General features: G+C 38.5%; 2 protein-coding genes across 4 annotated transcripts in view; both read right to left on the bottom strand.

Annotated features, from left to right (window-relative positions):
- Nucleotides 1-14881, bottom strand: part of golga1 (golgin A1) — a 31100-nt gene extending 16219 nt beyond the window's left edge. The window contains exons 1-6 of one of the 3 annotated variants that reach the window (XM_077561863.1): nucleotides 14674-14881; nucleotides 13765-14048; nucleotides 10687-10777; nucleotides 3154-3261; nucleotides 737-834; nucleotides 344-376 (exon numbers count right to left, since the gene is read on the bottom strand). In XM_077561863.1, the coding sequence (XP_077417989.1) occupies nucleotides 344-376; nucleotides 737-834; nucleotides 3154-3261; nucleotides 10687-10777; nucleotides 13765-13893 (459 nt within the window). In that variant the 5' untranslated portion in view covers nucleotides 13894-14048; nucleotides 14674-14881. The remainder of the gene's footprint in view (nucleotides 1-343; nucleotides 377-736; nucleotides 835-3153; nucleotides 3262-10686; nucleotides 10778-13764; nucleotides 14049-14673) is intronic. The other 2 variants (XM_077561864.1, XM_077561865.1) reach the window with 2 other exon arrangements.
- A 1132-nt stretch (nucleotides 14882-16013) lies between these two features.
- On the bottom strand, nucleotides 16014-23022 carry ppp6c (protein phosphatase 6, catalytic subunit). The gene is made up of 7 exons (XM_077561897.1): nucleotides 22910-23022; nucleotides 21549-21644; nucleotides 21360-21425; nucleotides 21119-21260; nucleotides 20914-20993; nucleotides 18272-18481; nucleotides 16014-17060 (listed from the first exon to the last, which is right to left on the bottom strand). The coding sequence occupies exons 1-7, from the start codon at nucleotides 22982-22984 to the stop codon at nucleotides 16812-16814; spliced, it is 918 nt and encodes a 305-aa protein (XP_077418023.1). The 5' UTR covers nucleotides 22985-23022; the 3' UTR covers nucleotides 16014-16811.

Here is a 23022-nt window from a genome sequence, read left to right as displayed (position 1 = left end):
ACAGAATTAGATTACCCCGAAAATAATGTTCTGCCCACGTGCCGGAGTGCAGTATGTGAGTATGAATGCAGCTAATGATTAGCAGCTTGGCATTTGTTTTTCACAAAAAGTTACATTTATTAAGTGCAACAAGTGTTTAGAAGGGTAGAAATCATGGGTGGGGTCATAATGGTTTAATAGAGGTGTAAATCCCACCCCAAAACAAGACAAGACAAAAAAAGGTGAGCCTCTACTTTGTAGATTTTGCCTTTTGCAGGTAATTTTGGGAACGTAACTCCCGCGATAAATGAGGGAACACTGTATTTAAAATAATGAACCATGATGATCACAACATAATGCTTACCTTTTCCACAATAGCCAACTTCTTCATCCAGTCCTGTGGTTAAAGTATAGACAACAATGATGCATTCAGACCACAAAAATGTGACTGTGGCTACGTATGTACTGTAATTAGAGTGCCAAGAAGACGCAAGCGGACCAAACAGTGCAGGTCTGAATACACCCTTGATTTCACTTGTTTGGTTTGGTCTTGCTTTCCCTGAACAAATAAAATAAGCATTTCAAAAATTTATTGTTGAGATTTAATCGGTTTGTCTTTTGAGCTATTAATTGGTTTGGTGATCTGACACATTTGTAATAAATATGCAAAAAATTAAATATAGATATCTGAAATCAGGAAGGGGGCAAATCCTTTACCACAGCCTTGTATGTATGTATAGGTCAGATTAACATTTACCTGGTCCTTTTTGTCCAGTGCTAGAGTCATCCCTTCTGCCATTTTGGCTCTGTTAACCTGGTGAAACTCATTCTGCTCTTGAAGTTTTTTTATGGAAGCTAGGCAGAAAAGATGAGACAAAGTAAAACAAATGGCACAAAAAACACATAGTTGACTGCTAGCAGGAAGTAAATCTGAGATAGCAAAAGCCAAAAAGAGGAATGAAACGGTTACCATATTTGAAAAGTCAAAGTATTAGACTGTGACATGATTCAAAGCAAAGGCTGACAAATGCCATACATGCTTTCTCCACACTTGATCATGACCCGTTTTGCTGTTGACAGTAGCTTGAAAATGTGTTGTACCATCATGACGTGCAAGGATTTGAACACTCATATGAGAGTCACTTGAAATAACCAAGTATCAGTACTTTATGTAATGGAAAGATTAAAGTCAGTATCATGGTTTGGGGAAAGCAGCATGAGAAAAGCAGTAATGTCAAAGAAATATTGGGGGACGGGGAAATGTTTTTGATTTTGTGTGAAGACTATACTGATAGTAGATGGATCCCTTAATGCAAAAACTGCTTAGAGTTTTTTTTTTTTTTTTACATACTTGTCAGGTCATTGGAAGAGCTCCAACAATTACAGAAATGTGATTTGTCTGAGATAAAATGATTGTATCTTGACAAATGTAATTTAGCTGATGTCATGTACCCTTTACACACAAATAAAATAAGTTATTTCATTATTCCTCACAATTGTTTTTTTTGTTTGTTTTTTTAAATGCAGGTAGTTGATTGGAAAAATCTAAAAATATTTAGGCAATGACAGTATGCAGGGGTAAGTCTATAGGATGTGTTGGATTTTTTTTCTCCAAAAAAAATCACTCTTATCTTCAGTGGAGCGATCAGCAGAAAACAGGAGGCTGAGGAACTGAAAGTACTTATGAATAAAAGGCTTTTATTTTTTAACGTGGCCATTTGATTAAAAATTTGCCTACACATTTTGGCCTTTGTAGGCCTTCATCAGGGCAAGACAAAAAAATATGTATTTAGTCTTGCAAATTAATACTGGAAAGGCTGTACATATTATGTGTTACAGGAACAAATTGTCAAAATTCATGTTTCAAATTGCAATTCACAAAAAATGTGCTGGGACAAATTTTTATACAGTGACTTGCAAACTAATCATATACAAAGCTCAGCTGCACTACACTATGTTAATGTTGTCCCTAACTACCGGTCTGCGGCGCGGTGCCATTTGTTACCGCACAGATATACAGTACATAGATATACAGTGCTTTGCAAAAGTATTAGCCCCCTCTTGAACTTTTTGCCACATTTTAGGCTTCAAACAAAGATACTGTATACAATTGGATTTGTAGGACACAAACGTGAAGAGGAGCAAAATGTATACAATATTTTAAACTTCTTTACAAATAAAAAAAAATGAAAAGTAGGATACCTTGTAGAACCACCTTTTGCTTTTGATACTCTCTCCGTTTCAATATGATTGATCCATTCTCCGCAAGTTGTTTAAAAGTTTGTGAAATCTTTGTATATCCTAATCCTACTTTAAACTTCTCCACAACTTTATCCCAGACCTAGCTGCTTGTTGTGTTCTGTGGTCTTCATGATGCGGTTTGCTCCCCATTATTGTTTTACCAGACATCAGAGACCATCCCAGAGCAGGTGCATTTACATTGAGACTAGATTACACACAGGTGGACTATTTGTTATAATCAGCTATTAGGTCAACATTGAATCTCGTCATTCAGAAATTATCAGGGAACTTCTAAAGTCAGTTGGCTGCACTGGGAGAAAAGGGGGTGAATAATTTGACATTGCCCTACTGTTCAGTTATGTATTCGTAAAAAAAAAAAAAAAAAAAAAAAAAAAAGAGTTTAAAATGTAATTAATTTCATTCCACTTAACGATTGTGTCCCACTTGGTGTAGATTATTTGCAAAATAAATAAATATAAAAAAAAAATCAAGTTTCATTATTTATGTTTGAAGACTGAAAGGTGACAAACGTCACAAAGTTAAAGGGGGCTAATGTGTTGTTTTAAAGGCAGAGGTAGAAGAGAACAAAGCATTGCATGCTTACACACTGGCTCATGACCACATATCAATGTAGCATTCAGAAGGCTGTTCACATTTAAATCTCAAAACACCTGTGCGAAAAAAGCAATCAGTATATCAAAGCATGCAGAGCACCACTTAACCATTTATTCTCCCAAAATATTAACTATGACTTAAATAAACTGTCAGAATAAAAAGATCTGGGGTTTCAAGATTCTTCAACATGACCACAGAAAACATTTACAAAGCATCTGATCGTAACACAGGAAATGTGAGAACTGATTTCGGGGAAAAGGGAAGAATGAATGAGTTATTTAATACAGCTGATTGGCAGTTAAGAGAAAAGAAGCTCACTGGTAGGAGGGGAGCGAGAGGAGAGGTACGTACAATCCTGATGGTTTTCTAATGCAATTTCAAGCTTCTCCTTGGTCTTCTGCATTATTCGCAGCTGCTCAGCATAGTCTAGTGTTGTTGAGACGCAGGGACAAGATAGAATATGAATGGCACACGCGCATACACACACATACACACAACACACACACACACGAGAAAACAGGAAGACGATAGAGAGAACAAAAGGAGAAAACAAAAGGGAAAATGTGATTGACAAATAATGAAAAATAAACCTAATTATTTTCTTATTTAAGAAAACCATTATTATTGTGAGGGAAAAAAGCAGCATTTATCAAAATCTCAAGGCTCTACTCTATTTGAGTAGAGGGGATAATTATAAATACAATTATTACAAGAAAACAAAATAGGGCTTGACAATAATTCAATATTAATATGTATCACACCAGATACGTGATCAATATCAATACCATTTAATAATGTTATGTTTTGAAATGTTTGATTGAAAAAAATATGGGAGCAGTCACCGACCGTGCCATTGTGCGTGCTGTAGGTTTAGGCTAAAGTGTAGCATTAAGATTTGAGCCACAATTAAAAGTACGGGGAAATTTTGAGCACAAAGGCACGTTTTGAGGACACAAGAACCGTTCCTGAGAGTCAAGTTCAATGACTGCTTTTGTGCCGAGCCAAAGTAGAAACTGTCGAACAAACAAAGTAGTGTGTGAGCGTACACGCGTCGTACGAGTTATTGTGCAGTCTCTTTAAAACTCATTCACCCACCAATGGTCGGCTGCTGCCACGCAGGGCGCTGCCAGGTCCACTGGGGACCAAATCGAGGTTCAGTGTCTTGCTCAAGGACATTCAACATAGTCGCCAAGGGAGAGGACCAAACCCACATCCTCACGGATGGGAGACGACCACTCTACCACAGAGCCATGCCCCCATTGAAATTTGGCACAATTTTTTTACCTTTTGTCATATTTTAACAAACTAAAATCAATCAAAGCTAATATTACACTCAAATCAAGGACGCATCTGTCGAGGAAGGACGCATCTGTACTTGCTCCTGCACTCGCTTGTGACTTCTAACTAGTTTGTTAACATTGGGATTTTTAACTACATTGTTGCAATATGCCTTGCGGGAAAAGAGCTGACGAGACTGAGGAGATAAAATCTTCTCTTGCAAAATTCAAAGTAAGGGTCACCGAATTACTTGAAATGAAAAAGAGCATCGAGCCACTTATGGAGAAAATTCAGCAGTTGAAGAAAGAGACACAAGAAAAAGATTGACGCATTGTCGCCTTGGAACAAAAAGTAGATGATTTGGAACAGAATCTTCGAATCAACGATGTGATAGTTACAGTCTATCCAGATTAAACCGCGGCAGGGCCCTCGGGGCCATCACAAGTGCAGTTGATTCTTATCAAACTTCAGCGAACGAGACAGCAAGTGACAACTCAACTCAGAGATTTGGGATTAATTGTGGATCCAGCGCACATTCAGATGTGCTTTTTGCTTGCAACTGGGGGGGACACGACCACCGGCAGTTCTGATCAGGTTTGTTGACAGGAAGAAAAAGATTGCTCTTTTCAGAGGTAGCTACAAGCTTAAAGGTAAACATGTTTACGTCAATGAAAATCTCACAAAACGAAATGCTGACAGAAGGGCGCAACAATTGAGAAAGAATGGACTTATCGAGAACGCATGGACAAAAGACTGTCGGATCTTCATTCAAACTAAAGAAGAGACGAAAATACGGATCGTGAAAAGAATGGAAAAATTAGCGGAGTTTGAGAGACAATAACTGCTATCAGTAACTCGCATCATTAAATTGTGGATTATGTCTTACCCAAATGAAACTATTTTTCTAATTTACCCAAATGAAACTATTTTTCTAATTAACCCAAAACTGGAGCTGTTATGATTTGAATAATGTAAATATAGCATAAGATTACTTGCTGACACTGCCAAGGTTAACTCTTGTTTATACAACTGCATTGATTACATGTATTGCTGTTCCTGTAAGAACATTGTCTGGCTCTATTTCTGTACATCATTCTGTACATTTGTTGTAACATGCAAGGCTGTCGTGATAAGGTTGTACTGTGGCTGCAATGTATCTGCTGTAAATAATTACAATGGGGTTGGTGAACATGGTTCCGAGATGCGGCTAGCAGGGGCTACTCCGCCAGGTGGGCTGGTCTTGGTGAACGCTCAGGAGTATCACGATCTAAGCATCATCGGATGCTGGCAACAGTGGTGGACCGGTGGCTGAGCTGACCAGAATGGAGTGAACATTGCTGTGGATGCAATGGGCAGAATGCAAGCCAATCTACTCTTCTAGATACCACAACATGTGTGAAAGTTGATCCAAGGTCAGCGAAGACGCTACTGGTGAACAAGCATGCGCTCGCCTTGTCTGCTCGCCTGGTTGGGTGGGCCTGTTGGTGGCGTCCGGGAACCGATTTACCAATTCCAAATGATTGGTACTGGCTGCAACTTATACACGGACATTACTCAAGATGAACTGAGCGAGGAGTGTGCAGACTTAAGTCTGGAATTGATAACAATATGAATCAATGACTATCATAATCAATGTATATGACTGATGCGTATAGTAAGAATCGATGGGGACGGGTTACTAATAAGCCATGGCTTCTACCCGTCACCCCTCTTTTGGATGTCATTGTTGCAAATGATATGATATGATCGATGTAACCTGTAATAATGTGTCCAAAAGGAAAAAATGAATAAAACAAACAAAACACTAAAACATCAAATTCACAAGAATGTACAGTAATCACAAAAAAGCCAAATCACCATCAAAGTTCTGAAACTTGCTTTCCACCAAGAACCGTCATAGGTGACATTATAACCTATTAGTGGGCCTTCCGTCAACATACTGGAAGGTCCGTGAATCTGTCAATGATGGACGCTCATTTTGGTGACGATAAATGATTGACGAAAAACTTTTAAAAAATTGACTGATTCAGAAATGCCGGAAGTGGGTTTTTGCTTATCAATGTAATCATCGATAATAACCGGGCCATTGACTGATGAATGAGGGAAACATTGACAGATGCCCACTTGTGTAATATCTCTCAAGTACGTTGACAGCAGACGCTGGTTGGTTATCTCATCTTACTTATTATAACAACTTAGCATTAAGCACACAAACAGCTTCTGTTGGCCATAGCCGACGGTGAAAAAAGAACAACAGCGTCAGACGAAAGTGCCGAGATGAGCAACAACCTTGAATGTTTGCCTTAACTCCTCCCGTCCACTTGCCCTCCTCCTTCCTTTCCAGTGAGTCGCGTGCCGTAATGGATTTACAAACACTCAGAACACACAGAACAAAACTATGGGCTGAAATAAGTGCCACCAGAAATGTTATCTATATAATTTAGATTTTAATTCAAATTGCTAAACTTGATTACATTGAAAAATTTAATTTGAATCACATAAATTGAATTGGTATTGTTTATTTTAACATATTAATTTGACAGACATCCAGATACTTTACGAAGAGCAATCAATTTCAGATACACAGGTGTCACTTTCTTTCAATCAGCAACCTTCATTTTTGAGCACATTACAAGGCTCTCCGGAAAAAATTGTTCTTTTCTCTCAAACCTTTCTTTAACCTTTGTGGTATAAGTCATCAACGCCTCTTTCTAATATAGAAAAGGACAGTGTATTTTTATGCAAAATATCACAACAAAGCCTCCTCCGTATTCAGTATGTCTTGATCTGAGGTTTTTTCTTTTTTTTTCTTCTCAAACCTAACTTTGTCATGCCAGCAATGAAATCCATGCCCAAGGCATTACTGACATCTAGGGGTAGAAACAGCACACTGTTTTGCGACAGCACTCTGATAACTTCTCCTTGAGTCCCCGTCGTAACGCAGCACATTTTCGCTGCAGTGGAGGCCATGATAAGGCACTTATCAGGAATGTGATTTGACCAAAGTGAAATTATCTGAAAATTTAGCCGGGGGTCTGAGGGCCGCATATCAACATATTGAAACCTGAAAAGTGCAAACATGATCATTATTACGTTATAATATTTTCGAAAAAAAGGGGAAAACTGTCAAATTAATTTGAAAAGTTTACCACCTACCTCAAAATTCACGACTCTATCAGCAACTGGTACAGGTTGTTGGGGTGGATCACGTCTCTCTATTACCGCTTCCGATTGTGATGTCAATAAGGGATGGAGGCCGTAAAGTTTTGGAGTTTTCGTTTGAGCACCAAAACTTCCAGCAGTGGAATCATATGTTGTTCTTGACTGGAGTTCTTTCACGTGTTTTTTGCTCTTTGCGTGACTTTCAAGAGCTTTGAAACCTCTCCCACCATAGTCAATGGTATCATGGCACCAAATGCAAAGCGCTTTCCCGGCACGATCAATCTTCCGAATAAAGTCACTGAACAAATTTGTCACAGTCTTCTTTCCAACATTTGTAGATATATCCTTCTCTAACCAGTCCCATCGAAACTTGTTTTTTACGATCTTGTCAATTTCCTTAACTCGCGGAGCATCTTTGCGTTCGATCACGGACATCTTTCTTTAAACACCCGGCAAAAACGTGTGAGAAATGAACAATGGCATACTCCTATGCCTTTATAACAAGCGCGTCAACACGGAGACTTCAGCCAATCGCAAGATCCGTTTCACTTCAGCCAATCGCAAGAGCCGTTTTACTTCAGCCAATCGCAAGATCCGTTTCATTTCAGTTACGGAAACACTAAAATGGAATGCTGTAGAGACGAAATCGGAAATTTTAAATTTTTATTTTTGGAGATAAAAAAGCGGAATTCCGTGAATTAGCGGAAAAATCACATCCCTGACTTATGCTATGTAGACAACGGATGCAAACAGAACTTTTGCCGTTGCATCATGTTGAGCCATCCACTCTCAGCTTGAAGTGATGGAGGCATACATCTTGGGAAATTCTGTCACACGGAGCAGTGCGCACTGCAAACAAAATAGGATACAAAAATGTAATCAATCAACTATCGCAATTTGACAGTAGGGTTCCAGTCTCTACCTTTGGGCAAATTCATACTTCATATTGAATACGTCGTCTCTATCGCGCACCCCTACATTGACGGACGCCCATTTCGCTTAAGAATGATGAATGACGGATTGATGATTACAATGCGGTTTGGCTCGGCTTGAAATATTGACAGATGATGATGACGGAAGGGTGTCACAACTGTTGACGATTGCCGAATAACGGATGCTGACTGTGCAAGAGGTGGTTTACACTATGGATTAATCGACAGGAAATCACAAAGCACATGTGTAGGACAAGTAGGCACACTCGCATTCACAGTGATGGACCATTCCGAGTGTTCAGTGAACCTAACATGCATGTTTTTGGAATGTGGGAAGAAGCTGAACTACAGAGAGAAAAACCCATGCAAGCACAGAGAAAACATGCAAACTCCACACAGGAAGGCTGGAGCCGACATTCGAACCACAAATTTCAGAACTGTAAGGCAAACGTACTGTGTGCAGAACTTGAAAGTAGGGCTGGGCGATATGGCCCAAAATTCATATCACGGTATAAACGGCATCCCTTCACAGTAACGATATATATCACGGAATAGAATTCAGTTGTTTTTTTGTTTTGTTTTTATAAATAATTTGCTTACGGGTTTACATAGTCATTTATAGAAGCTATTTAGATTTTTTTGAAAGAATACATTTACTTACTACATTTATTGTGCAAATCTCAAATCAAAATTAAAAGTCAGCGCACTCTGCTGCAAAATAGTGCAAACAAAAAATATTCAGGGCTCTACACTGACTTTTGCACTGGTAGCACTGTTGCTACCAGCTTTTACAGTTGGTTGCACCACACAGGTTTTGGTCGTGCCTTTTTTTGGGGAGATACAGCTTGACCGTATTTGCTCATGTAAGTCATCTCATTTTGCATAGCGTAGTTTCAGATGACGTAAAGAATGACAGCGATTTAACGTTGCAGGGGTTATAATATGTAAACTCATGTAACTGAATAAAATATAATAAACCAGACAGTGCACTCAAGTTTACATACGTTTGTCAACTTTCAAGCGCAACTGTAATTAACCTATTCAAAAATTATTCATTCATTAAATTATTATACAGTATATTGGAAATTGTTTTACCCATAATTCTATATTGTGATAGATATCGTTACATACCGTGAAGGGATGCAATTTTTGTGTTCAGAATTTTGGCCCATATCCCCCAGGCCTAATACGAAATTATTAGTGATAATTTTGAACTGATGCGCCGATGAGATCTGTTGAGAAATAATGAAGTTATACTGTTTTACTGCAATATGGCCAAGAGGTTAAGATCATCAACTGCTGCCATGGGTAACCTAGCTGAAGATAGTCACATGGTTGCGGTGTCTTTGAGCAAGAAACTGATACCCCAAACTGCTCCCAAGGTGCTGATCTAGTTTGTGCCACTACAGCGTGTGTTCACTGCGATAGATCAAATGTAGAGGTCAAAGTTTGTGTACATGTCCGTACAATAAAAAATAAAAAAAGATGATGATGAGTTCTTTGAAGGATTTTTTCTAACCACATTTTCTATAGGCGTTACACAATAACATTGTCCAAAAAGACATTTTTTTTCTGACAAAAACTGATCTTCATAATTATTAGTGCTTCATACTCAGGTTGAAGTGGCTATTCCAACAAGTTCCAGCATTCTGACAGACGGTCATTTTTGGGAACACTTGTTACTTGCTAATTTAATGGTACTTCTGCATTACATGACAATAAAAAAAAAATTCAAAAGACTTTTGAATTGTAGTAAATTTATTTGATATGACTGAGTTATTAACTACTTGCGGATGTAGATACAACAACTAGTATACTTAAATGTAGGGCTGGGCGATATGGCCAAAAATTTAAATGTCGATTTTTGCAGTCAATCAGGACAATTACGATTTTAATCAATTTAAATCTAATAAACTCGACAAACATTTATTTAAATGTTTAATTTATTCAAAAATAATTCCTGTGCAAAACGTTCCAACAACAATAACGTATACTGATTCTAGATCAGTATTAACATGAACTTAACATTCATAGTTTGTGCTTAAATGCCACAATTAAGTAGTTGTTAGCTATTGTACTAAACATGTCTTGTAAACCACCCATCCAGCATTCTGCAAAACTACAAGTCACAAAAACATCTGGATGTAACAGAACATAAGAACAACAGCTTTAAATAATCCAGAAGACAAAATTCAATTTCACGATTTAGCAAATTTTCAACGATTCGATTTTTAAAATGGCAATGTATCAAATGAATTCTATTTATTGCCCAGCCCTACTTAAATGTATATAGTACCACAATAAACAGTTACACATTATTATCTTTCAGACCTTTGCTTCAATAAATTTTCTTGAATTGAACCACTTTAAATTTCCATTGAATTTCCTTGATTTAGGGTAAAGTTGTATTTGCAGACTTCTACTTTAACCTACGTTTCAAGACCTGTCCTATCATGTAACGATAAACTGAATGTCCCACCTGATAGCTTTGCCTCTAGCTTACGGATCTGATCGTTCCTCCTGAGCAGTTGGGCGGGCAGGTCGTCCCTGGAGCTGCTACCGTCAGATGCCTAGGGACAGAGAGATGGCACAGTATTACATTTGAAAGTGAGCAGCAGTTTTAAACAACTCGAAATTCACTCTACTACCACCACTTTTAGACTTTTTACATACTGGTATTCTAAAATGGCAACCAACATACTGCATACATTTAATATAAAAATATTAACGCTTGCATGATTCCATAAACATAACGAGTCATGTATCGCTTGGCATCATTGCTTGGACAACTCTAAATAATTGATGTAGGTGAGTTGAGCCTGTACTACAGCCTTAGGAATACACCTTCCACTGCAGGGCCAAACGATAACTATGCTAACTTAGGAAAATAGCCTGATCATGGAGAATCGTCCTCATAAATATGACAGTATTTACCTGGAACAATATCAGCACATTCACAGCACCATTTCAACAAGTGAACACATAAATATAAAAAAACCAAAAAACAAAAACAGGTAAGCAGCAAAACGAGCAGGATTTATTTGTTGTTGTTTTTAAAACAAAATTTCAAAGAAAAAAGTAAAAAAATCAAGAGGTGTGTTACATTTAAGGAGTCAGGTAACACAACATTCTGATGCATGGCAAACACTGAATGCAACAGTCCATCCCTTAAGTCATCACTTTAGTTTACAAAAAGTCACACCCAATTAACTGTCAGACCGGTTACTGTATTATTTGACAAGGGTTAGTTAATGTCACCATTATTCCAAGACTCGAGTTTACTTGTGGTGAGTCAAGAATATGAATCAGGACTATTTTGGAAATTTGACTTTTTAATTGCCCGCATGATTGGATTTAAATAGTAAAATGTTACTACCATTAAGTATGAGCTTTTTCTGAAAAAGTGGCTGTGAGCAAGACACCCTGAATTTTTGCAGATTATGACAAAACACTAAGGCCAGTTTATATGACATTACTCCTACAACGACTCTTTCCACCCGTGACTTGGAAGCAAGTCAGGGCAAAGATTGTAAACTGTACGACCCCCATCGCCCGACACAAATGCAAAGTACAATGGCCGCCCTAAATCAAAGACGATGATTGCGAGGTACTTGCTTATGCTTAAGGCTCCTGCATCGGTAGGGGTATTCCTGTGCTTTTCCAGAGCCTACAGATGATCTGATCATTTGAATCACCTGTGTTGGAGGATGGAGACATCTAAAACATGCAGTACTGCGGTTGCATACCCCTGCATAACCTTTTGTGAAATTAATTAAATGAACGGGCTCTTACCAATGCGAGTATGAATGAACTGTTCAATCAGGGCTCTAGACCAACTTTTTTTTTTTATAGGAGCACAGTAGCACCACCTAACCTGAAATTTAGGAGCATACTCTATAGTCTACACACACGATCCCACGCATTTTCGTTAAATTACTGATAAATCGAATGAAGTGTGGAGAAAAAGTCTACAACAAAAAATGTAATTAAAAAACAACATCAGAAAATGTAAGTTATAGTTGCACTGTCTAAAATTTTAGGGCAAAATACCAGCATTTAGGGTCAGTCTGGAGACCTGTAGTGTAAATATTTAGATATTTTAGAATTTGGCAGGAGTAATGATAATGGATTCTCTGCAGTGATCTCATAGACAATGAGTTTGAGGTAATAACAAGAAATGACTAGATTTAATTTAGTGGATTATTTGCCCAACACACTTGTATATTCCTACAGCTCTACATAGGACTGACTGTCCATCCATCCATTTTCCTAACCGCTTATCCCCACAGGGGTCACGGGGGTCGCTGGAGTCCATCCCAGCTTGCTTCGGGCAGTAGGCAGAGTACACCCTGAACTGGTTGCCAGCCAATCGCAGGGCACACAGAGACGAACAACCATCCACACTCACAATCACACCTATGGACAATTTGGAGTGTTCAATTAACATGCCATGCATGTCTTTGGAATGTGGGAGGAAACCGGAGTGCCCGGAGAAAACACACGCAGGCACGGGGAGAACATGCAAACTCCAGCCAGGAAGGTCGAAGCCCGGACTCGATCTCACGTCCTCTGCACTGAGAGGCGGATGTGCTAATCAGTCAGTCACCGTGCCGCCTAGGACTGACTGATTTTAGAAAATCATCTAATTAGACGTTCATTTCCTCAAAACTACAATTGATATTTAATTTGTGATGATTTGTTTTCAAGGCCCCTTTTTAATGTATTTTTATTTTATTATTCTTTATTACAACAAACAATATCATATCTATTGTGAATTATAAGATACTAAAATAAAGGCAAATGAAGCATTAATTAATATAAAAGCCCGTTTATCTACAGGTATAAACTTATTAAACACTTTTGACGTGCTGCAGGGTTGGGGAATCAAGGTCCAGAAAGTAAAAACCCTGCCACGGATTGGCTTTTGCCACAGGCGCTCCTACTCAACTTGCAGCTAAAGGAGCTTGTCTCCACCTGTTGAGTAGAAGCACCTCTAGCTAAAGCCAAAGAGTTTCAGGTTTTTTACATTCTGGACCTGCATTCTCCAATTCTGGACTTGCAGTTCGGTAAGCCAATCGTTCCTTGAAGTACGAAATGCATCTTGGGATATTTTCCCAGCCAAGCCAAGCAACAACCGATGCATCCTGGGTTTAAGCTAGCAAAAAAAGCAAAAAAGAACAACATCCGGGAATTCTGTGTGGTTTTGGCTTATGCATACTTTTGATTGGAACAGTACTTGGGCCGCCATTGATGACGTTTCACGAGATCACAAGGATGAAAGTAAGGTTTTTAACCTATGTATGTTGTCCAAACACATTTTGAAACGTCAAAATAGTTCATTGAAATCTAGTCACATGATATAACTGCGATGAATTACAGAAATGCAAGATAATGCGTGCTTGGGAAGTCCGTTCTTAAGACCGGGCTTACCGAGAACGTACTCATTGGATCACAAGAACGTACTCTGTGTTCTTGATATTGAGAAACGGCAACTGTATGGACTTAAAGGCAACGTTACAGGGCCATTCAAAATACTATATTCTTAAAGAGAACTTACAAAGTCATCCCCTGAGTCTGCTCCCATTGAAGTGATGGATTCCTTGCTGATGGTGCGGGGTAAACGAATGCCACTCCGTGGGGCCGTGGCTGCCTCTTCTGCAATCTTTTTCTTGAGCTTGGCAAACATGTCTCTATCAGCAGCGACTTCCTCAACAGAAGCTTCTAGAGGGCATTAAACACCATACGGTGCAGGGACTTCATCGCCTCTTTGCGTAACAAACACGTGTCCTTCTGTGGTACCCCTCAAATGAAGAACACATTAGTATTGCCATTCCGCTAAATCTGGGGAGGAAACAGAAACAGATGTTTCTTTCGTATGACAAATCTGATCACACTTTAAAACACACAATTTTGCATAGTGTGACAGCAGGGTCATTTTTAGGATTGCAATAGCAGTGAACCGATTTTGACCAGCATCATGCCAACATACAGGTAAATGTTTTATTTAGCAATTCCATGATACATTGAAAAGATGGTAAATTATATTTTGGGCAATGTCACCTCTGAATTTAACAATGAATCGTATTTTACATGCTGCACAAAGAACGGAACGAGATATCTAAATTCAGATTAATGGTAACGAGGGCTTTTGGAATAACTATATGAACAGTGCTGAAGAATTTGCTGATTCCGTTTCAGTGAGCACATCCTTAACTCGAAACCAGATATGTAAATGTCAGGTGACAGCTTTAGCTTGGTTGTCGGGATTTTGTTGGTCATACTTTAAAAACGACTAAGTTGGATGTGTATAATGTGGGTGGACTGGTAAATTGTTTGACTAAATAGCTAGCCACCTAGCACTAAAGCGATCAGACACTAGTCATAACAATGAAAGTTAACGTTGCAACGACCGTGTATGGTTAGCAATTGTTAGCTTGGTTGCTCTTTAGAGTGGACTTTCTCTTACCCTAACAACTCCACATTTAGTTGGTGAGGTTTTCTCGTGCCTGCTGGTTTTGCTTTTTACGCTCCAATAACAGATGTGTCGTTGCTGTAGTAGCCGTGTCGTTGCTTTTTCGTCTGTCAAGCTAGCCAACCCGGGTCTGTGAGCTACACGTAATCGACCAACACAGATGAACGATGACATCACGACTGCGCCTCCTGTTCATTGGAGAGGGGCGTGGAAAAGAACAAGGAGGAGATGCGCCTGCTATCCGGGGAAAGGTAAAAGCAACATTCGCTCCCGTGTCCAGTATTATTTCAGCTTCCCTCCAATTATCCATATATCCATACCATACCTAACTACAAGTAGGGGCGATATGACTGGGGGGGAGTTAAATAATAAAAGTAGACGTCATATTAGTTCATATCTATAATTATTCCCCTAACCTAATCAAAGAAAAAGTATTATTGTAAATGGATTAGAGATAAATACATGGGTGGGTAACTAGCCTCTTTGAGTGAGTGAGTGAGTGAGTGAGTGCTATATAAGCTCTGTCCGTTTATTAACCGTTTGCCATATACACTGTATATGTAGATACAATTATATTTATATTTGTCCAGCTTTACTTAGAAGACATATAAAGTTATGTCCAATACTAAAATATATCTATTGCTTTAGTGTTTTGCATGTTATGATGACATAATCACAAACATAGATAGGTACCTAAGGTTTAAATGACCATGTTCTGTTTGATTTATCTTACATAGAAACGATAACGATATAAAATATATATATATATATATATGTATATATATATATATATATATATAAAAAAAAAAATATATATATATATATATATATATATGTAGCTCACCAGTGATTGGGCACTGTATCTTTTTTTGTGTGTGCGTGCGTGCGTATACGCGTGAGTTTGACACGAATGTCAACATTGGTCTGGTATTGGTCTTGTTGTATGTTATTAATTTATTGTTTAATTGTTTTTGTTTGGTTTTTACTCCGCAGCATAAGCGGAAGTTACGCCGCTGATGCCACGACACATGGACAAGGCACCCTACCGGCCCCCGCTCCCCTACACGACCCCTAGAGTTGCCACCCGTCCAGTTTTTCCCAGAATTGTTCTTTTTTTTTTTTTTTTTTACCAGCTCTCCTGGGGAAATAAAAAGATCACCCCCCAGGACTCCCCACCAACTTTTAATTCCATAATGAGACAAAAATATAAAGATCATAGCCTACTCATTTAAAACATACCACAATGTATGATACACATTTTTTGTTGCTTTGTCATTTTCTCATGCCAAGAAAGCTATTATAAAATTGTCATGTCCAAACCACTACAACAGGAATTAGTTCAGACAAGAAAATCTTTATTGTAAAGTAAAACAGAGATCTGCAAATATGAACATTTTACAATGGTCAGATGACCTCAGAACACAGATTCCAGCTTGCTTAGCTGTGAAATATCTTTGTGATTTAAGCCCCAAGTGAGAACTGAACATCTGCGAGGAGTTGCAAGTCTGAGAGGCAGTTTAGGGAATCACTGCTTCAGTGAAATAATAAAATAAAAATAAAAACAATTCTACTAAAACAGCAGCTCAGGTAGCAACATTAAGCTTCCGTATGTCAATGTACAGTATTCTATATTTGGCTGTTGTGTTCTTTTTTTTTTTTTCATTACAGAAATATCAAACATCCTGCTATTTGAGCCATCTAGTGGTCGCATGGTACTTTCAATTCAGAAGGAGAACGGGATAGAAAGAGCAAGAGGGATCAAGAGATTGAGACTGGACTGCAACAAACATCAACAAAGAAATAATGATTGGTTGACATCTAGTTTCCATCCATCACTGCAACGCTACTGTAATGCAATGGATAATGATAAATGTGCACAACAAACCTATATTGATTACACATACGCGTCTGTACTTTTTCGCTAACTTCCAGGTTGAGTGAGGGGGCCTCAGATTTAAGTTGCAGATACATGGCTTTAAATGTACAGGGGGGCAATAAACTATAGTTGGCACTGTAAATACTTTAAATTTACACTACAAAAGTCATACAGACTCACAAGTGCTGTCACCACTCTCCTTGGTGTCTTTGCACTGGAAAAACAACAACAACTAAATGTACAGGACTTCATTATCTTACAGGAAATAAGGTGTTGTTGTCCGAGGTGGAATGACCCTTTCAGAATCAGGCACTGCTCTGAAGAGCTTTGGCTCTCTTGTGTTAGCATCTTTGAAGACCATAATGGAAGCGATGTTGCCACAGCGATAGCAGTAGTTTGGAGCAGACCACACCGTGACCAACTTCTCATCAAACATGAACTTGTAGCCTTCGTGGACCAGTTGATGCGCCCGGCAAATCAGCTTGAGATTGTTGATGTGAACAAACTGCAGGGATTTGATAAAACACCGAAATTAGGAATTAGGGGGAAAGAAAAGAACAATACATCATCAGGTGAGAACACCCGTCTTTTGCTAAAATCTCAGCGATTTAAAAGCTGCTATTAACATAATGTATAAATGAGTAAATTCCAGTACGACTTGAAACAATATTCTTCAAATAATCATAATAGAAGCAGTGGAATAGTGGGAAAGCATGTCGGACTCACAGTCGAGAGGTTATGGGTTTGATGTAAATAAAAAACAGTATTGTGTTTGTTTGTTTTGTTGTAAATACAGTATTATCTCATATTGAATTTAATGCTTGCAACACATTCCAAAAAAGCTGGGACCAGGGCCAACAAAAAGAATGGGAAAGTTGAGGTAGGCTTAAAAAAAGAAGAAGACTTGTTTGGAACATTCCCCATGTGGACTGGTAAATTGGATACAGGTACTGTAAGTATAATGATTGGGTATTTGATGAGCATCCCTGATAGGCTGTTGTTCACAAGCAGAATGGGGCAAGGTTCACCACTTTGTAAACAATTGTGATGGGCACATTAATTCCAAGGCATCCATCCATATGTCGATGCAAGATCTATATATATATATATATATATATATATATATATATATATATATATATTCGGGCTTTACACATCGATTTTTTCACCCATCCCTAGAAAAAACGGCTTTAATTTCCAAACTTTCGGGCTGTTAAAGTTGCATTCAAGAAAGAATGGGAAACAATTCCACCTACAAAGCTTCAAGAATTAGTGTCCTCATTTCCCAAGTGCTTCTTAATTGTTGTGAAAGGAACTGTGATGCAACACATTGGTAAACATGCACCGTCCCAGCTTTTTGGGGAAAATTTAAAACAAAACAAAAAAACAATGACGTTTGAACTTTAAATAACTTGTCTTTATATTGCATTCATCTTTATATACGTTAAAAACAACATGCAAATATTTGTATGTGTTTTATTTAGGTTTACATTACACCATCTCAACTTTAAGGGGAATGGGTGCATGTAGTTTTAGGTTGTGTCCACTGATGCATGCTTACTGTTCATTTAGCATTTTTTTGAATTAACAGATGTACTCTTTGTTTTCAGTGTGGAGAAATGTCCCCTGCCTACCAAACATATCCATCAGTAATAGACATGAACATTATCTTCCCCACAAATATCAATGTCTGGTGTAAAAACAGATGTGACGTACCTCATTTGTGACTTTAGCACCAAAGAGCCAACCTGCTCCTCTAGGGCTGATGGCCCAAGTGTCTACGTCTTCGGGGTCAGACCAAACCAAATCACAAAAGGCTCCTTTGTGAGGGATTTCCTGGTTACGCTCAATGGTCCGAATTTGATCTAAGGTTTTAATGTCAGGCGAGAGGCCTCCGTGTACACACAGGATCTGTTCATCCATCAACTGGTGAAAATAGGAAAAGCAGAAAAACATTTAATGCAGCAATAGTTTAAGAACAACTGTGCAGCTGTTGGTAAAGGGATGGACGTTTTAGCACAGTGGTAGGTAAACTCGGTCTTCAAGGGCCGGCATCCTGTAGGTTTTGGAGGTTTCCCTGCTGCAACGCAACTGATTCCAATCAACAGGATAGTTACCAAGCTTATGCAGAGCTTGCTGATGAGCTGATCATATATCAGCTGTGATGGAGAAGGGAAACATCCAAAACCTGCAGGACTCTGGCCCTCGAGGACCGAGTGTGCCCAGCCCTGCTTTAACATGACAGTCGGTCTGAAAGTTATGAAAATGGCAATTTAGCCTGCAGTATTGTTTTTTTCTTATTGTCTTCATGATTTTTTTTCTTTAACACCCAAAATTCTTGGATAAAAACATTGATAAGCCTCCAATATGTGTTTTCAACAAAAAACAGGGGTTGCCTCCGACCAAACTAGCGTGCAGCTGGTTGCTTTCAGGAGCTGCAAGGTTAGTGTTCTTCCTTTTTTCAGCTCTGTTACAATATGATGCCATAGAGAAGGGCTTCACAAAAAACAGCCGTACAGTATACAACACTTTACAGAGAAAAAAATCTGTAATAGATCAGTACATAGAATGTCCAAGTGATATGTACACAACAGTGCAAACTAAACTAAACAACAGCTATATACACAGCCTTTTTGAGCTGTGTGTCTACAGTGATGCTGAGATCCATGCTTTCCATTGCCTTTGATGGGAACATCCCCCTGCCAACATGGCCAAGTCTGTTATCCAGACCGGTGTGCACTGTATATCTGAAGCACAGTGGCACATCCGGCAAATCTATGTACCGGTCTCTGTCTGTTCATTATGACAGAGCGCCAGTAAAAAAAACAGCGACCAATTCTAGAGCTAACAAACATTGACAAATACTGTGAAAGGGGGCATTTTGAGTGGACTAGAACCTAGTTCTGTCCTTTAAATAAAAAAAATATTTTATAGGAGTTAATCAACACCTAATCAACTTTTATTTATTTATTTGCTGCTAAACAGTATAAGCGGGTGTCTGCTAGGCATGGGCCAATAACCGGTTTGACGATATACCGTGATTTTAAGAAGTCAAGGTTTCAATAACCGCTATTTCTGTCTGTCACCGGTAATGGAGTTGTGTAAACGAGCCTATTTGAAGTTATTTGCCTTCAATTAACTTTTTTCTCCTTGAATGACTGCACATGCAGTCGTGCACGAAGGAGGAAAAGGGAAGAAGTCTGGGGATAAGTTTATTGTCCTTAAAAAATTATTTAATAAATAAGTGTACAAGTGTAGGAGCAAGCGTGTTGTGTCCACAAGGACAATGTAGCATCGGTTAAAATAATGAAGCTTTACTGGCGGGCTTATGTTTCCTTTAAATTCTACTTTTCCTTGTCTAATACACAAACCTCTTACAACCATATGAGCGGGGGGGGCTTGATGCCGTAAATTAGACATGTTTACTTTACCTCCATAAAGATATAGTTAGGCTAATTAAACTCAAAAGGTAAACACGCACATAAATCTAATGAAAGATAAGCTCAGTTATTTACCTTGTTGCCACTTTCAACCGGACTAAGTATCTTAAAATGTTGGATTTGTCGTGCGCAAACCTATATTTAACTCTTCCAATGTCTTGTTCTCTCTATCAATTTGCTGTCTCCAACGCCGTTCTCCCTTTACACATTCTTTCAAAAATAATCTTCCGCCCTAAGAGGAAGTTAGAAAATAAGAGTTCCAACATTGACAGAAATTTAGTAAATAAACCCATTGTCCTTTACTGACAACATGAGTCTGTTCTAAAAATAGCTCACCAGTGATATTTTTGCTCACGGTTATCATACCGTCAAAATCTATTATCGGCCCATGCCTAGTGTCTACCTACACTGTCCACATGACCTGGTCACTATTTTGGCATTTTAGCTCGTGTTTGTTGAAAGCTTGAATATGGGATAAAAACAAAATGTGTGTGTGGGGCACTATCCTCACAAGCACAGACGACCCACTTCAGTGAGACCGACGTTGTCGCTCTGCCACCCGCCAGCACAGTAGTGTGAGACATGCCTCCTTACCAAGTTGGAGTGGGAGGAATTAAAGCGTTTGCGAACATCTTTATATCGTTTTTCAGTGTTGTGATTTGTTAGCATAGTATTTGGTTAGTTTATTTAGCATAGCGTGTGGTAGTATAGCATTTATTTAGATGATAGTTTTCACTGATGATGTCTAGCACAGCCCAACCTTCTCCCCACTCGCAAGCCCAACGGTCCTCCTTTGAGCGCCATTTTCAAATATTAGTGAGTGGTGAAGCAAAAGTCTGGTTGGGGGTGTGAGTTGCACTTTCAATTAGGATACATTAAATCGAGGTACACTGTATATAATATCAATCTAATACTTACAGCTGCCACTGTTAACATATCAAACACTTTGGTGCAATAACGCCAGGCATTAGCGTTTCCATATTTGGTCTGGCACTCATCTGTGGAACAAATAAAAATGATAAACACAGCTATTACTGTTCATGTGCTTTTAAAAATGTTTTACTATACTATTCTATTTATTACACTGGATTAAAAACGGATCATTCTTTTAAACTAAACTCACCATAAAAGCCGTAAACTTGAGTAATCTGTCTGCTCTCATGATTTCCACGTAAAAGAGTGATGCGGTCTGGCCATTTGGCTTTTAGCACCAGCAAGTATGTAAAAGTCTCCAAACTGTAGTATCCTCGGTCAACAAAGTCTCCCTAAAGAACAGAGACTTATTATCAACATGAAGTCAAAGGCAACAAACACTTTTAGGAACATTTGTTATCAAGTTAGAGTAATATAACTTAAATACAAACCATAAATATGTAATTTGTATCTGGAACTTGGCCACCAGTTCGGAAAAGTTCACAAAGATCATAAAACTAGCAGGAAAGGGGAGAAAAAATGAATATTAGCAAAAATATTATATACCATATATACCATCAAGCTAGGGAAAAAAAATCACTGCATTTATTTCACTAGCTTTCTGTGTTTGGAAATGTCACCTGTCCGTGTATGTCCCCACACACTGTCACTGGAGTAGAAACTGGTTGAACGTTTGACTCCTCGAGTAGAAGATCACACACGTAGTCACATAATCGCTGTGTAAGAGAAAAAATAAAATACTATACAGGTGGTGGAGGTTCAGACAGACAGCAATTCATTTTGGCATTAAGCAACTACCAAAATGGTATATACTCGATAGGGCATCTTATTATCAAAACATTATAAATATTAGGCTTTACACAATCAGGAGTTTTTGGCCGATCAATTTTGGAAAAACTGATAACCGATCCCTAGTTCGATCAGATGATGTAGCAATATATCTATTAAAAAAAAAACGTTGAGATTTTCTCTACAGTCGACTGCCGCCATTTGCAGTTGATAGGGAGGCCTGGTCCACAAATAGCGAAAAACCCCGTATAATTGACATCAATTGAAATGCATGGGGTGGGGTGAATCTTCAAAAAATGCTGATAAACATTAAATAAAAATTGTAGGCTTATGTCTTATTTCATGGAGCAGATTAATGACGACACAGATTGATCGGGCAAATTAAAACATTACAGCCGATCACCAATTTAGATAAAAGAAACAAGAATTTGCACTTAGGAATGAATGTCTGGATTCTTAAAAGACAATATGCCACTGGGTTTGAATGAGTTTTAAATGTTAGTGAAATTTGTTAATCATTGTGAGAGCACTTTCCATAAACCAATAGCTTCATCCACATTACATGACATTAACCCAGAAGAGGTCACTGGTAACAAATGGTACTTTGACAGATACATAATACAGGCACATACATAACAATAGTGATCGCCTTAGAGGCATTTATGACAAATTAAGTATAATTTAGCAATTATAAACTGAAGCATCATGCAGCCCACAATCATTTTAATAACATTCTGAATGGAAGCATATTATAGTGTGATTTTTGTTATTTGACTTCCCACTGGCACTGACATTGCATGTGTCCCAGTCACTGAAAATTACTTGGGTCGTTACCCATCCATAAACACATGACTATGCAGTCCATACAGCGATTGTAACATCAACGTTCAGACATTTACCTCAAGAAGGCAGTCACCACCATCAAGTCAATACAGAGAGGTCTAATCATTTGATCTTTACAAATATGTGGCAGACAAAAGTAATCAAGCCAACTGTTTCATAAAAGATACGACCTCCTCGCCTGGTAAAGACGTTCACTTCCTGGCCGCACAGACGAAGCCAGTGTGCTAAACGCTACAAGCTATCTTAAGCTAACCTCAATTAATTGCACATTTTAACCACAACTTACTCAAAAGTAATACAAGCGCACTACTTCTTCTTACTGAATGTGTTCATATAATATCTGGGTTACCTTTAGGTCATTTTCTGGAAGGTATTTGCACTGTTTTGCGATCTCCGCATATTTATCCAGATCTAGAGGCGCCATTGTAACTAGCTATGTGTCTTGCGCAACTTCCTGCAAAG

Source organism: Vanacampus margaritifer, chromosome 3, assembly GCF_051991255.1.
Source record: "Vanacampus margaritifer isolate UIUO_Vmar chromosome 3, RoL_Vmar_1.0, whole genome shotgun sequence".
Classification (NCBI taxonomy): domain Eukaryota; kingdom Metazoa; phylum Chordata; class Actinopteri; order Syngnathiformes; family Syngnathidae; genus Vanacampus; species Vanacampus margaritifer.
Note: the sequence above shows the minus strand (reverse complement) of the source record. Positions and strands in the feature narration are given on the sequence as shown.

What these genes read in the sequence shown, in the direction of transcription:
- ppp6c (XM_077561897.1), bottom strand. Translation starts at nt 22,984, where the DNA reads ATGGCGCCTCTAGATCTGGATAAATATGCGGAGATCGCAAAACAGTGC. An exon ending in TCAAGTTTACGGCTTTTATG is followed by an intron (nt 20,994 to 21,118) that starts GTGAGTTTAGTT and finishes TTTGTTCCACAG; the next exon opens with ATGAGTGCCAGACCAAATAT. An exon ending in GTGCTAAAGTCACAAATGAG is followed by an intron (nt 17,061 to 18,271) that starts GTACGTCACATC and finishes AAATCCCTGCAG; the next exon opens with TTTGTTCACATCAACAATCT.